The 17,432-nt window shown below is 36.3% G+C and overlaps 1 protein-coding gene across 4 annotated transcripts in view; it reads right to left on the bottom strand.

Annotated features, from left to right (window-relative positions):
• The window catches only part of LOC124593637 (E3 ubiquitin-protein ligase CBL-B-B), a 173,412-nt gene that overhangs the window by 130,315 nt on the left and 25,665 nt on the right, over nucleotides 1-17,432 (bottom strand). For 3 of the 4 annotated variants that reach the window (XM_047131954.1, XM_047131953.1, XM_047131951.1), the window contains exons 4-6: nucleotides 10,600-10,737; nucleotides 10,254-10,476; nucleotides 9,925-10,065 (exon numbers count right to left, since the gene is read on the bottom strand). In XM_047131954.1, the coding sequence (XP_046987910.1) occupies nucleotides 9,925-10,065; nucleotides 10,254-10,476; nucleotides 10,600-10,737 (502 nt within the window). The remainder of the gene's footprint in view (nucleotides 1-9,924; nucleotides 10,066-10,253; nucleotides 10,477-10,599; nucleotides 10,738-17,432) is intronic. The other variant, XM_047131952.1, reaches the window with a different exon arrangement.

The following is a 17,432-nucleotide window of genomic DNA, read 5'->3' on the forward strand; positions in this document are numbered from 1 at the left end:
AAGGGCTTAACACTATAAAAATTTTGAAAAAAAGATAGCATACCCAGAGTAAACTTCAGCAGCTAGACACAGGTCCTTTACAAAATTGGGTTAGAATGTGCTGATGTTACTGAATTTCTTTTGAGATTGAATACAATGGGATAAAAATATCAAAAAAATGGAGTGCTCTCATAAAACATGGCAGTAGCATGATTTCATAATAGTTATGGAGGATGAGTGGGAGCAATATTTCTGTGGCAGTTAGCTAGTGACCACTTGGTTTCTCCGGGTTTGGCCATCATGATAAAACACAGTCCATAGTAGTAGACAACAAAATAAGACATTCCTACAGTCATTACCATGAAACTGAAATTGCAGCGAAATAAACTCTATGATCTTTCAACTTATACAATAATATGCTATCATTAGAATGTGTGACATGCGTTACAAAACAAAAAACAGTCCTCTGTTATAATGATTTATAAATAAATACCACAAAACAAAATACAGACTCCAGTAGTTCATGCTGTCAACTGCACAATAATACAAATTTTGATTTCAAAAAGCAATATGCACACCAATTATGCAATCTACACTCAAAAAATTTTAAATAGAAAAATCTGAATTAATTCACACTCTTTTTATAGCCCCATGTTGTAATATTCTACAACAGCATGTAAGATACATAGAAAAGTAAGCCAACAAAACAAATCAATCTAAAACAACCACATGCTGAACGATAAATCTCTAAAGATGGTGAGGTATGAGCAATGGAACTTTACAGGAATTACTTTAAGCCTGAAATTGTAGGACTAAATAACACACAAACATGAACAGTCATGATTGTGTGTGTATTTTCTTATTTGGGTAATTAAAAATGGAATCATAACATGTTTTGCCTTCACAGCATGTACTGTAATGAAATGTTATTCTTGTATTTAACAGGTATTACAATTAACTTTTTTCCATATTAGTCATATGCATAAAACCAATACTGTATAAACAAAAATAATTCAGACTGTCCAAGAAGAAGTAACACAAACAAACTTATGTTTGTACACTGAAGGACTGCTGCCACTGTTGCAAAATTATATCCAACATAACAAAGACACATACAAAGTAGAAAAAAATTTGTATAAAAGGACTAATTCAGTTGCAATAATTATCAAAATCAAAGTAAAAGTTATAAGAATTGCCAGTATAATAAAATCTACAAGCCAACATTTCATCTTACTGTAAATTAAAAGCAAAATACACTGATTCCTAGGGGATTGTTTTGATATACATAAATTTCCACCCTACAGTCATAGGCATTAACCAGAAACTCTGATGTTACTACCAAAATTTCCTGCAAATTAACATCAATAATGTCTATATCTCACAAGTGCTTTTCATTCATTCATATTCTCTCTCTCTCTTTTTACAATACTCCCATGGACCAATCATCACAGTCTAACGTGCAGCATAATTATGCTGAAGAATGAGAATGCATCTCAATCAGTCAAAGATTAGCTGACCTTAGGGTATAATTTGCACACAGACCTGTGATGGCAGTAATACCAACTTAAATCTGAACTGAAATATACAATCTCTCTTCTGGCACGATAAAGCACTTAACACTCAAAAAATTATATGCAAGCTTATAGTAATACAATATTAAACATATTATCAGTGGCCAAATTTCTAGCAGGTAGCACATTGGGTTACACTACATGTCTTTCTTTCCATTACTACTGTTCAACTCCGTTCATCGTCATGCAACCTTAACGAAATGTCAAATGGAACATATGAAGATTACTATTACAGAATCCGAACATATGCTATGAGCACAAGTTATAATATGTCTTATTTCAAATTAATATTTACATTACACTCCTCTGAAACTTAAGCTTTCTAAAATTTGGTGTCATAATCTACATAAATAAAATTAAAATTATCTGAAACCAAACAACACAGCAGCATGATATATAATTAATTTCACTGTACTCATTGTACCAAAGCATTTTAGAAATGGATCTCATTCAGAATGGTAATACACATTTCCACTTTGTTGTCAAAGTCTGTAATGGTAGCTAACAGATTATTACATAAAACATGCCTTATCTTAGAACCTGGTGGTAATTAAATGTCTGTGTAGAAAATCTTTAAAGTGTATACACAGCTAGTGATTGGTAACACAGCAGACTCCCAAAATGTCCTCTAGATAATTGTATTGAAAATGTAATGTCTATGTTCACAGTGTTTCTATTTTTCTATCATTAGATAATCATTTCCCCTAACAACCATTAATCCAAACACATACCAACTCTGAGTAAGGTCAACCTTCATTCACAGCATTTATTTACTAAGCAATAAATAGTAAACTGTTCTGGAAGTTGCCTCTACTCTGTAGCCTACATCATCAATTCAAATTGCTGCAGCAGTGCTCAACCTGGGGTAGCCACTTTCAGTCCTGATGTGGTAAGAAACAGCATGGGAAGACGTGAAAAGTTACTGACTATCCGACTGTGTGCTAAAGTCTTGAGATGGCCAAACAGTTCCACAGTCTCTTGGGGATGGCGTAGGACACCATAGATGGTGTCAATCAGATGGTTATGTAAATCTCAGCATGGTTCTTGACTTTATGAAAAGGGCAGACTGCCAAAACCAGATTCCACCTCCTGCCTGCCTTTCGTTAAGCACATTTCTATAACAACTGTATTATATTAGCCCTCGTCAGTAATTCAAATAATTTGGTTATACATTTGACCTGCATAACAAGTCAACAGAAGCTAACAGCAAATTATTTCTGTTAATAGCCTTTGTCCAGGACACAAATGGAAGATACCAAAATGTTGTCAACACATTAGCAATTATATGGGGCTAAGAATAGTTCACGAATTGTTGCTGCAGTTCAATTTTCCATTATTATACAATAATAATAAATATAATACCTATGGACTAAAAGTGGAGTTTCAGTCTAGATGACAAATCAAATCATAAAGATGTATAGTAAACTGAATGGGAAAAGAGTGTATATGCATACACCCATACATGTTCTAGGGTAGAGACCCAGTCCAGGTGACAACTTTCCTATTTGTACTGACATAAACCCTAGAAATAAGTGCACACCTCAGACTACAAGTACAAAGATGATGATACATCCTTCTGAAATGATATATTATTAAATTTTAACGTATACTGCTCTTCAAATATTTATTGCACTACAATTACACTGGGCTGTCCAGTTTCTCCTTAATTACTTATCTAGTCATTATTTCACAGACCTCTGCTCTGATTATATTCAGGAAGTGATATCTGTTTTACATTTGTTAAAGAACAGAAAATTATTGGGGGGATATATACATCCCCCCAATTATATATATAGAATAGAGGGAAACATTCCACGCGGGAAAAATATATTTAAAAACAAAGATGATGTGACTTACCATACGAAAGCGCTGGCAGGTCGATAGAAACACAGACAGACACATACATACACACAAAATTCAAGCTTTCGCAACAAACTTGCCTCATCAGGAAAGAGGGAAGGAGAGGGAAAGACGAAAGGATGTGGGTTTTAAGGGAGAGGGTAAGGAGTCATTCCAATCCCGGGAGCGGAAAGACTTACCTTAGGGGGAAAAAAGGACGGGTATACACTCGCGCGCGCGCGCGCACGCACGCACGCACGCACGCACACACACACACACACACACACACACACACACACACACACACACATATCCATCCACACATATACAGACACAAGCAGACATATTTAAAGAGAGCGAGCGAGAGAATATGAAAATCTTGCCTGTGGTATTTGAAGGTGTTGTGGACTGCATAAAACCATGTATACAGGATGATTTCTTGATGACGTTACAAACTTTCAGAGATAACAGAGGAAGATAAACGTATTAGTTTCAGGCAAGGGCCCCTGGTCTGGAAATGACTGAGACAAAAGGTACCAGCGAAAATCTATCCCGGGAGCGGAAAGACTTACCTTAGGGGGGGAAAAGGACAGGTATACACTCGCGCGCGCACACACACACACACACACACACACACACACACACACACACACACACACACACACACACACACATATCCATCCACACATACACAGACACAAGCAGACATTTGTAAAGGCAAGAGTTTCCTGATGAAGCAACCGTTTGTTGCAAAAGCTTGAATTTTGTGTGTATGTTTGTGTCTGTTTGTGTGTCTATCGACCTGCCAGCACTTTCGTTTGGTAAGTCACATCATCTTTGTTTTTATATATATTTTCCACTGAGACCAAGTTCAAGGAACACATCAGTATTTGACTGAAGTTATTTCAAGACCTTTACAGGAACATATCTGCATAAATTTACAAAATAGTGTACGAAACTTTTACAGTTCTCAATTAAGTTACAAGTTTCAGTATATGTTTTGATACCTACCACAAAAGATTAACATAAAAACTTAATTGTGAAATGTAGTCAATGAACAACATGTTTCCATGTTTTTAGTATCCGCAGGTGTGATATTCAGATACGGGAAGGGGATGTTTTGATTCTAACTGTCTACTGAACTGACAGATTTTATTTTGTACGTGCTAATGGCAGCAAAGAAGTAAGGAAGACCAAGACAACTGATCGATAGTGATGGGTGTGGCAGTAAAGATAGGGAGTAAGGGAGGGATGGAGGGAGATAAAACAGGGGGAGAGAGGAAAATTGTGGTTGTGGTGAATGTTTTTGTTTTAAGATGCACAACAGTTGGGTGTTAAGCATCTATACAGCATGCAATTATGTTGAGTCCAGCGAAGGTGGCGAGAGAATTACGTTGAAATTGGATAATCACAACAATAAGCAGCAAGGACCAACTTGCATAAACAAGCATACATATGGCACACACTGTGGTGTATCCATAAGATTTACCTTATTTTGTATAATGTACAAATTAAGAGAGATGTTAATGACATGATAAAACCAACAAAATAGAAAACCATATCCATTTCTGAGAAAAGAAGGAAGCATGAATCAACCACTAAGATACATTAAAAATTTGATACCTCGAATGTATAAAAATTCTTCTTATTGAGCAAGAGACAGGCTGATAAAATGTTCAGTACCCCATAAAAAGTACAACTGGGTCTTCCTGCTAGAACAAATTGTCATTTATCACTGGACATCATCCCTCTTGGAATATGGTTAACCCTACAAAGGAAGGGAGCAAAAGAGGGAGATGATGTAGTGGGGAGATGGGAAGGGACAATTAGAAAAAGACATAGAATAATTAAAAACAAAAAGTTAAAGAGTACAGGAAGAGAAGCAGATAGAAGTTAGGAAGCCTCAAAGGCATGAAAGAAAGACATTCAAACTGAAGATTAATTGAGAACATTATTTACTATTTGCCTTTCTGTCAGATACCGCTGTTTCTGTTTTAGCGACTGACGAGACAGTGACCACTAATGTCACAAAGGATGCAGCAACTAATCTAATCATTAAAGTAATATATTGGTAACAATGATAACAGATATTATTCAATATAAAAACATGTATGTCGGTCATTTCAAAACATTTCAGTCCGTTTACTATATAATGAATTTTTCTAATTACTATGATGAGAAACAACTGGATCAGGGAATACGCTGGAGTGGAATATGTAAATGTGGCTATAATGAGAATGAAGTGGAGTTTGGCAGGACTTGCCTCTAGGCAAATGGAAAGTAAATGGACAAAGAAAATTTACTGGAGACCGAGAGATAAGAAAAGATTTGAGTTGGCCATCTAATATATGATAAGTGGATGAAATTATAAAATATGAAAAAGAAACATCAGTGTGTACCGTGAAGATGGTAATATGTAAAAGAATCTCCAAGAAATCTCCATCTAACAGTGGATATCAAATGGTGTGTGTGTGTGTGTGTGTGTGTGTGTGTGTGTGTGTGTGTGAGAGAGAGAGAGAGAGAGAGAGAGAGAGAGAGAGAGAGAGAGAGAGAGAGTAGCAATTTATCTTTTCCTACATTGCAGACATTACTATGTGCACTGTCTCGAGAGAGAGAGAGAGAGAGAGAGAGAGTAGCAATTTATCTTTTCCTAAATTGCAGACATTACTATGTGCACTGTCTCAATCGTTTGAAATCAATTTCACTATGACAAACTTTCATAACGTGGCACCTACTCTGACAATACCACCTACTTGAAGAAAGGAAGGAAGATTAGAGTTTAATATCCCATTGAGATTACTAGCTAGAACTGGGAAATGAAATCGGCTTTGCCATTTCAAAGGAACAATCAAAGCATTCCCCCCCTTGGGCAATTTAGGCTAACCTCAATAACTTAAATGTGGGTGGCTCGATGTGAATTTGAACTGTCATTGTCCCAAATATGAGTTCAATGCCTTTCCACAGTGCCAACTTGCTTTGTAACCAGAACGATGAAAATTTTCACATCATCGAGAACATTATGGGAGTTAAGCTGTATTTTGCAGAATTCTTGTAATCAGCAGTGATAGCTCTGTAACTGTTGCTGTTACACAAGATTACGATATCTCTCACACACACACACACACACACACACACACGCACACACACACACACACACACACACACACATATTACATTTCATGTGAAGCTGCGAGTCTCACCAAAACAGAATGACTACCGAAGCACTGCATCATGCAACTTTAAGGGACCATTTCCTTATTTCAGAATACAGAACCGTATCAGTTTCTACCTACACTAACTGTAATTGAGGAAACAGCAATTGTGCTGCTAAGAAGAAAAGGCAACATAAATGTGCTAAGTTGTCAATCTTGTGTGAACTAAGTAATTCCTTTTGTGATTGCATGAATATCCAAAATTGTCACCAGAGAGAACTAAGTCAATCTACAAATTTCCATAGGTCACTTTTGTGGAATGTTAGCAGTGTAAACACTGTTACAATCCTTCAAAGGTTCTTCAAGATAATGTTATACTAAACAAGTCGACACATTTAAGGTCACTAGCAAGGACTGTTGCTGAACAATGTTATAGTACATTTTGAAAGCAATGACAAACAGAACTCCTTAACTTCAAATTTTACACAGGATACAACAAAGTCATCTTCCTAAATAGATTCTGTAGCCAAATATATTAAACAACAAAATCTGGAAGAAGGAAGTGAATGAGGAAAATTGTAGTCTACATATAAATTACAGAATACCTTCAAAAATATAGCTACAGTAATAGTGTGCACCTGGAAGTTGGCCCTTGTAAAAAAAAGAAAAAACCTCCCGTAACTTACACTGTGTTATGTGATTAAAATACCTTGATATGATTCCAACTGATTTCTTACAGGAACACCCTATTTTATTTGCAAAGGAAAAACTGTCAGGTTTAGGTGTGTTGTCACGTCAATATAATTTCTTATGTACAACATTCATACTGAAATTGTGCATAAAGCAACAGTCTTAAGAACTTATTACACCATTCATAAGTATCTAACTATTACAGATTTAGAAGCAAACAATAATTCTATAAATGAAAGGATGTTGCTCGTTTCAAATAAACCTGTACCACTTTAAATTTAAAAGGTAGTATTCATATATTTACTATGTCAAGTACTTTTGCCTGCCTCTCTATGCAATACTCTGCATATTTCAGCATATGAAAAACAATTTTATTAGTAATTTGGTTCCTTACAAAAATAATAACATGTACTACCTACTTTTATATTTACATTATCTAGTACAATCAACAATACAGAACATACTAAAATATAGTACACAATATTGCACAAGACAAAATTTATACATTTAGCAGTCCATTTAATTTTACTCGGCATTTGCTTCATAGGTCATTGTAAGAGGTATTGCCTATAGTGATTCAAGTGACTGCACTAAAGTTAAGGAATGCAAAAATTTTAAAAAGGCAAGCTGTTATATAGCAAATTTAAGAAATGCACACTTCCTATGAATGGCTAATTTAAAAAATGGCTGGAAAAATATGGTAAGACTACTTAAAGCTTACTGCTCATTTTATACAAGAACAACTACCCAAAACTGTTCCAATTCCACTGTACATCAGCAAAATGTACTTATCAATAAATCAGCCAGAGCCTCGAGTCATTTCTACCACACTGTTTAGCAAAACCAGAGAAAGTTGGTTTCCACTATTAACAAATAAGAGTCTATTCACCATATGTCACTTCACTTGGTCTACAAGAAGGGAAATTTTTATGATAAGATTTAATATAAAACAAGCTGTAATGGAAAATGTAGGTATCTTTTCTCTTCAGAATATATCAGGCTCTTATTTTGATGTATAGTTTCTATATTTCTGCTGTGCATCATCTAAATTCTGCAATCCAACTTTTCAACTAATGGAACTCTTTAAATTTATTATACGTACATGTAACATTTAGCTGTGTCAGCCAGTAATGTAACTGATACTGGCGCGTGCGCGCGCACACACACACACACACACACACACACACACACACACACACCTCTTGTACGCATATATTCTGTCTTAAGGGCATACCAATGGTTGTGAAATTTCTATTTGGAATAGAAAGAAAAGCAGAGGGCTTATGAAGTTAACATGACAAACTTCACCTTTTTGAAAGTTTACTTAGAAAGCAAACACAATGTTCAGATTTATTTTCATACAGACAATAAAATAAATGCATAATACAGGAAAATGGAACTTTCATTGGGGCTCCACATGGTTTCTCATGCAAATGTACATGCATACATGCACACATGCACACTGTGAGTAATAACAAAACAGGAGATAAGAGGATGTGGAGATGTGTGATGGAAAAGAGGAATGCTCACACATGTGTACCATGTGCGTATGCAACCTCGAATGATGTTCTCTCAAAGTAACTATTGAATCAGATTGCCCTCACAAAATACTTATCATTATAATTGCTGATTAAATTATCACAGTATTATTGTTACACGTGATATACATCTATAATTTGCAGCAAAACAAAAGATAAGGCTGTGCTTTTAATATCTTATGATATTCAATGTAATAAATAAAAATACCTGGAAGTTCAAGAATGTATGAATCTCCCAGTACTTAAGCAACAAGTACATAAGTTCTATTATATACACTCGAGAATTTCAGTAACAGTCTACTGTACTATTCAAAATACAATTATCAAAAATCACTGTACAATATAAAATCAATCTTGTAGCCATTTAACTCCTGAATAACATGTACTTGAAAGATAATAAACAGACAAGTCTTATCACAGACAAAGCTCCTGAACAGCATAATAAGTTTACAATATGAAACTTATGTAATATTTATGATTAATACTGATTCAAAACTCATATTAATATTGAGATTAAATAGAAATTCCATTGTTCAAGAAATGAACCATCACAAAATGAAGATCCTCTTCTCAATATTAGGAGCTGACCTTTGAACACAGTTCAAATAACAAATGATAACACATCACTGTACCAACTGTACTTAATTGCTTCAAATATTTCAGTCAATTTTGTTGGTCAAATGTGTCCAGGGCTAGCTTGAATAATTATGTTGTAATGATTTTGTTGTCATCAACACTCAAGATTAAATGAATAGTCAAGTGTTACACACACACACACACACACACACACACACACACACACACACAAACTGGGGGAGGGGAGAGGGGGGAGGGGGGAGGGGGGAGGGGGAGGACTGTTTTGCCTGAACTGTCTTAAACCCATGCATATTGCAATATTAAAATAACAATATCTGAACAAATTTAAGTCCATCATTTATGTGAGTATATTACTACAATAAAACCCACAGTATGGGAACTTTTGAACTTTGCATACACATGGAACAGCCAGAATATTGTTAGAAGAATACACCAAACAGCAACATGAAGCAACTGACAAAGCAAGCAACATACAGGCTCAAAATAACACAGACAGAAAGCAGGCAGAATAAAATGTAAGTGGAGGAGTGGGGGCTATTATTCAGATGGAAGTGCTACCTCTTCATCTTCATCTAGATCCACAAGGTTTCCTGTAGAGCCAGCTTTATGCTGTCTCTTTGGGTCAAATGGATCAACCACTATTTGCTCAGTTCCCTTAATTTCTGCCCGACAGAATGGGCAACCCTGACCTTCAGAGTCCTGCAAAAGTTAGAAGCACACATTAAAATAATATTCCATTTGTCATAATGGGAGTCTATTAAAAATGATTAAAACAATCCACTGTTAATAGTTGCTAGCATTTCAAAGAGAAATTTATACATATTTGGTGGTATATGACTTATCATATGTAAAAATCTGAAGACATCTAAATGGAAATTTGGTACTCCTACCTGCCAGGATGTTAAGCACGGTGTACACAAAAGATGTCCACAAGGTTCTATTCGAATATCCTTATCATTTTCAGCACAAATTTTACAAAGTTGAAAGGTAGAACCCATTTCACAGTATAATTCATACTGCTCCTGAGTTACTTTTATATGATCTTCTGGTGTTGGCTGAACTGCCCATGAAAGATCAGGATTCACATTACGACCATCAGGATAGAGGTAGCTAAGAGAAGTGGAGGAAAACAGTTGTCATAAAATACCACAGTTTGAAAAAGTATGCATTTAACTGATCTATGTAAACACATGATTAACTTCACACTGCAACAGGTGATACACGCAAACTTACAAGCCTTCTCTGTAGCCATCCAGTAAGGCTTGGCACAAGGATTTGTTCTGCGGTATAGTCTGCAGAATATCACCGTCACACGTTACATAACCAATGGCCCACTGTCCGAGTCTCGTGCAACTCAGCCGAAATACATAACTGCAAAAATAATGTGTTTTCATTACACACAGTATTTGGTATTTTTATTTCGCAGCTTAGACGAACTTATATCTACTTGAAGATGTAAGAATAATTCCATCTCATACCCAAATTTGTACATCAAGATTTTTTACACTAAATAAATTATCAGGTTGTAATATAAAAACACAAATATCATGTTTCTTCAAAGAAATGAATTAAAATACTTCTATGACTACCAATGCATAAAAAAGGTAGTAATATTTCTAAAACAATGAAATAGGATATAAAATTTCTTTAGATTCCTCTTTTTTTCTCTCTTTAAACTTGTTGCCCTCACCCCGGAGACCTTGCTGTAGTTGCCATGCATGCACCAGGTATGCAGACTCACCTCTTCAAAGAAATATTCTGCTTTTTTTAAAATTACTCTGACATTATTAACACATGCTCAGATTCCACCTGTTCAAAAAATCAGCCAACATAAAACCTAAAGCCCTGCTTTTAGAACTGCAATTTCCAAATTGTGTTGTGCAGAACCTGTAGGTATCACAAAATACCTGTACGCATTAAAAAATAAAACAATTATACGAGGTGCATTCAAGTTCTAAGGCCTCCGATTTTTTTCTAATTAACTACTCACCCAAAATCGATGAAACTGGCGTTACTTCTCGACGTAATCGCCCTGCAGACGTACACATTTTTCACAACCCTGACGCCATGATTCCATAGCAGCGACAAAGGCTTCTTTAGGAGTCTGTTTTGACCACTGGAAAATCGCTGAGGCAATAGCAGCACAGCTGGTGAATGTGCGGCCACGGAGAGTGTCTTTCATTGTTGGAAAAAGCCAAAGTCACTAAGAGCCAGGTCAGGTGAGTAGGGAGCATGAGGAATCACTTCAAAGTTGTTATCACGAAGAAACTGTTGCGTAACGTTAGCTCGATGTGCGGGTGCGTTGTCTTGGTGAAACAGCACACGCGCAGCCCTTCCCAGACGTTTTTGTTGCAGTGCAGGAAGGAATTTGTTCTTCAAAACATTTTCGTAGGATGCACCTGTTACCGTAGTGCCCTTTGGAACGCAATGGGTAAGGATTAAGCCCTCACTGTCCCAGAACATGGACACCATCATTTTTTCAGCACTGGCGGTTACCCGAAATTTTTTTGGTAGCGGTGAATCTGTGTGCTTCCATTGAGCTGACTGGCGCATTGTTTCTGGATTGAAAAATGGCATCCACGTCTCATCCATTGTCACAACCGATGAAAAGAAAGTCGCATTCATGCTGTCGTTGCGCGTCAACATTGCTTGGCAACATGCCACACGGGCATCCATGTGGTCGTCCGTCAGCAAACGTGGCACCCACCTGGATGACACTTTTTGCATTTTCAGGTCGTCATGCAGGATTGTGTGCACAGAACCCACAGAAATGCCAACTCTGGAGGTGATCTGTTCAACAGTCATTCAGCGATCCCCCAAAACAATTCTCTCCACTTTCTCGATCATGTCGTCAGGCCGGCTGGTGCGAGCCCGAGGTTGTTTCGGTTTGTTGTCACACAATGTTCTGCCTTCATTAAACTGTCACACCCACAAACGCACTTTCGACACATCCATAACTCCATCACCACATGTCTCCTTCAACTGTCGATGAATTTCAATTGGTTTCACACCACGCAAATTCAGAAAACGAATGACTGCACGCAGTTCAAGTAAGGAAAACGTTGCCATTTTAAATATTTAAAACAGTTCTCATTCTCGCCACTGGCGGTAAAATTCCATCTGCTGTACGGTGCTGCCATCTCTGGGACGTATTGACAATGAACGCAGCCTCATTTTAAAACAATGCGCATGTTTCTATCTCTTTCCAGTCCGGAGAAAAAAAATCGGAGGCCTTAGAACTTGAATGCACCTCGTAATAGTGCCACATTATACTGACAAAATTATGTACTATCAATGCACTTCATCTTCTGGGAGGAAACTCCATACTGCAGGTTAGGGATGCTGGGTAGAAAAAGGACACACTCCCATCTTTTACAGGCAGCAGTATTAAAAAAAAGAGGTGGGGGGAGGGGGGGGGGGACGATCTACTGATTGAATCGAAAACTACTACTGCACCTAAGAGGAATCATGTATATTGCTTAGGATGCACAATTGTTTGAAAAGCAGGACAACAAACAAAATCAGCACTCAACAATGAGACTGTAACTCTTATTGTGTTCTAGCTTCGTTTGATTACAGTAGTTTGCAAACACATTACATGTCAGAAGACAACTGCTGACTCAGGTCTAGGTAACTGACAGGCAAAGAATAAATATACAAGTAAAGTGTTACGTAATAGAAAAATTTTTACAATATGATTACAATTATGCTACATCAACATGTCACTATCATGTTGATGTAATGAAAAGATGAAGATTATTCAGGTGGTAAAGATCACCTTCACCATTCCATGATGACAACAGTTGAGACACTCCTGATCTAAAGTATGAAGCCAAAGGACTACTTTAGCATTGCACAAAATCCATTATCTGTTACAGTGATCAATTTTATTCTGCAATTCAGTTACGTTCACAGGGGTAGCAACCAACAATTTCTAAAAAAAAAAAAAAGAGGACAGTATTCTCAAATGTATGAACTGAATCAAGCAACTTTCCCTTATTACCAATGCATTAATTCGGAAATCTTCACAATAGGATAAAATATAGTGCATAATTTTATGTGAGCAAGAGTGCAGCTAAGTGGTAAAAAGCACTAATGAAGCACATCATCTCATTAAAATCTTAATATAGTATCCCCCCCCCCCAAAAAAAAACCACTACGAGAATACTAAGACAACAAGAACTAATCTTAATATAGTTTCTCAAACTAAATTAGGCATTACCAGCAATAAAAGAAAGACTCCCTAGTATTTCTCAGGGCTGCAATCCTAAGTTTCAAATCAGCATAGTAAGAAATTACTAAAATTTGCACTTACAATAAATGCAAGTTCTGGCCCAAAATGGAAAAATACAAAATTACCTAATCAATGGTAATTTGTATTCAGATGAACAGTGAAAGTTTCAAATACACTATTTTCTGCAAATGTATATTGATAAACTATTCAATTTTTTTATGAAATCTGGCAAAGCCGAGCCTGGAAAGAGAAAGCGTTTGCAAAATAAAAAGTACATGTATGGAACGGCGTATCAGGGCTCTTGTAAGTTATGCTCTGATGTAACATCAAGAAACTTTAATAAAATATTACTGAAGGACTAGAGGAAGTGGACAAAGATGAATTTGTGGATGCACTATTGTAGGAAGAACCTGACAGGACACAGAAAGATCTAAGTTGGAACAATTCACTTTAAGAAAATGGCATCACCTTAGAAGCATAAAGATTCTTAGGAGAACCAAACACGAAAAAACTGTTCATCAGGAACACAGAAAGTAACTCAAGTGCTAGCACACGAGTTGGGGATGATAGAGAAGAGATGGCTGTGAGAAGACATCAGCCAATCACAAGCCGACTGACCCCTCTGGACAACGCGACAGCAGCTGCCCCTATGTGAAGATGACATAAGCCCAGTGACCAACTGGCGACACTCCAATAGAACAGGCAGCTTCAAGACTCTTTACTTCACTTGCACACACTACGTAGCACAGACTTGGAATTGTTTAAACTGAAGATGATTTAATTTTTCTTATGTTGCCCTTTGCTTGAGACACATCTGTGTAATTGTAAAGTTAAGTATTGTATTTTTACATTTCATAATAAAACTCAGTAATTTGATTTTTTTGAATACTGTCTAGCGATCCAAAAAAGCAGGTTTCTTAGACACTACATATTTGACAATGATCATGGAAACATAATATCATCAGTTCAATAAGTCATGGCTGCAAAATACTAACACAAATTAGTTGCAAGTGAATGGAACAACTGTTAGAAGCTGACCTGGGGAGGCTCCATTTGTGTTTAGGACATACGTTGGAACACATGATGCAATGTTGACTCCAGACAGATTGAAGAAAGGCAAATCCACATTTACAGCATTTGTAGATTAAGAAAAGGCAATGACAATACTGACCAGAATATACTCTTTGGAATTCTTAAGTTATCAGGTATTAAATGTGGGGAGCAAAAGGTTGTAACTTGTGTGGAAACCAGACTGCAGCCATAAGAATAGAAGAACTTTAAAAGCAAGCAGTAAATGAAGAGGGAGTGAGACAGGGTTTTAAACTATCCTTTACTGCAATAGTCTATTGTTCTGATTAAAATTTCACAATTTTGTGAAACAGTTGAAGAAATAGTATTAAATTCTATCATCTTACAAACTTTTGTTATGTTTGAATAGGTCTGCAGCAAACCCTCTCACATATATATGGATACCGTACACAAACACATCTGCAATAAACTCTCTCACATATGTATGGATACTGTACACAAACATCAATGCTGCTTTTTAAGTAAAGATAACACTCAAAAATGGAAATGTTGTCCTTTAAAAACATTAGCTGAATCAGAACCCAGACCAATATTTTATTTGGTTAGAGAGACTATAATGATTTACTAAGTGGATTGCAAGTGAGAAATTCAGTCACTGTTCATATATCAGAATACTAGGTAAGAACGTTACCAGCTTTTAAGCAGCTATACAATATGATGGCGACACTATGAAACAAGAAGAAAAATTAATCCACAATGATATTTCTAACAAAGGAAAGAAATCATTTTAAACGGGCTGTAATTGTTGTCATGAGTGAGCAAACGTTCGAGAATGGAACTTAATTGTAATAGCGCTCTTCTTTAGGGGAACAGTGACACCAGCTTGGCTGGGATGATTGTGGGGACGGGAGAGATGAGAGAGTAGCAAGTTTCATCATACTGCCAACCATGGAAATCTACACTACATAAACTGGCTTTTTATGAACATCTACCACATTTAAACTGCAGTTTGCCCGAGTCCATTTATAGCTGGGATCGAACTGGCTTTAAAGTTAGACAAATACTCAACAATAGTATTCATTTCTGCAGGAGATGGCAAAAGTCTAGATAATGGCCAAGGCAAACTTACATGTTTCTTGCTGCAATGTTGTCAATGGTCGCCATGACATGTGATGGGATTGAAAGGGGGCTGTCAGCTGGTTCTACACAGCCCATGAGAGAGTAGTACGCAAGGGATATGTTTGGAAGCAGACAGACATTGTAACATTCTCACAACATTATAGAAGCAAAATCTGATATGTACTCAGAGAAAACAGCTGTGTTCTCAAGTAGCACTGTAACGACAATAGTAACATATTTGGAAGAAACAGCCAAATATTTGTGACAGCAAATATATAAATTTCACAGCTGTGTTATTAGGATGACGATGATTTAAAATAGTGACACTACTGACTACAGGGCTAGTAAGCAAAAATGGTAGAAAAGAAAATGGTCCGAAAACTAATGTAAACCACTTCTTTCAGATCATTTTAATTCTCCAGGTATTATTAAAATGCAGACAATCAATAAATGGCATGAGTTTAGAATAGGTATAACAACTTTTTGGCAGACATTTCATGTAAATAAAACCGTTTGTAGTTTTAATGAGTCAGAAGACACTAAAAATAAATTTTTCTCAAGAAGCCTCTTAGAAAAAGGGGGTCGGGAGGTCATTTTAAATTCAGAACTGTCTTCTATTCGAGTAAATGTAGAAAAAGACTAACATGAAAAGAAATTTAAGTTCAGCGAGAAGAAACAAAAACTTTTTAGGTTTCCCAACGACATTATAATTTTGCCAAGCACATAAGAGTCCAGCTGAATAGAATGGATGCCATGAAAAGGGATAACAGAATATCAACAAAATTAAAACAAGGGCACAGAGAGTAGTTGAATTAAATAAGCTGATGCTGAGGTAATTACATCAGTAAATAAGACACCATAGGTTTTAGAATTTTGCTACTTGGGTAATAAAATAATTGATGATGGCTGAAATAGTGGGGAATCTAAAGAGAGTGTGGGAATAGCACGCAAAAAATAATTTTATGAGTTGTATTCAGCAAGAAGATTTTAGACAATATCACCCATAAAATTGGTGCACGAAAATGTTTCAAAATTTGGCTTCTTACAGAGGGTGTCTGGGAAGTAGGGATGGGTATTAAAGTGCTATTGAACTTAAAAATTTCTGATAATATAATTTTTTTTTGAACACATAAGTAACTAACTTCTCCCATTTATGTGTAAAAAACTATATCTTCCATATCACCACTCAAGGCTCTGCAGCAACCAGCAATGCATTCGCTGAAGTTCTCGATGACAAATTCACAAACATGTGGTGGAATACCATTAACAACCCTTTTATTTTCACCCTTCAATTGTTGTATTGTTTGTGGTTTGTTCATGTACATTTTTGATTTCACAAATCCCCACAAAAAATAGATCACACAGCATAAGATTGCATGATTTGGTAGGCCACTCCTGGTTGCCTCACAAAGAGAGAATTTTTTGAGGAAACTATTCATTCAGCAGAGCAATCAGGATGTGCAATAAGTAACATAATCTTGCTGAAACCAAAAATCATGTTTCATCAATAAGAAGGAAAAACCAATCAGAAAGCATGTTTTGGTAATGGTCGCCATTCACAGTAATGGCAACTCCCACATTACTTTCAAAAAGTACAGGCCCACAACTAACACTACAAAGTCATGTGTTGTGGATGATTTCACCTTCCACAGTCACCCGTGGATTTTTGTTACACCAAATTCTG

The sequence above is a fragment of the Schistocerca americana genome, chromosome 2 (genome assembly GCF_021461395.2).
Source record: "Schistocerca americana isolate TAMUIC-IGC-003095 chromosome 2, iqSchAmer2.1, whole genome shotgun sequence".
In the NCBI taxonomy this organism is placed as follows: Eukaryota; Metazoa; Arthropoda; class Insecta; order Orthoptera; family Acrididae; genus Schistocerca; species Schistocerca americana.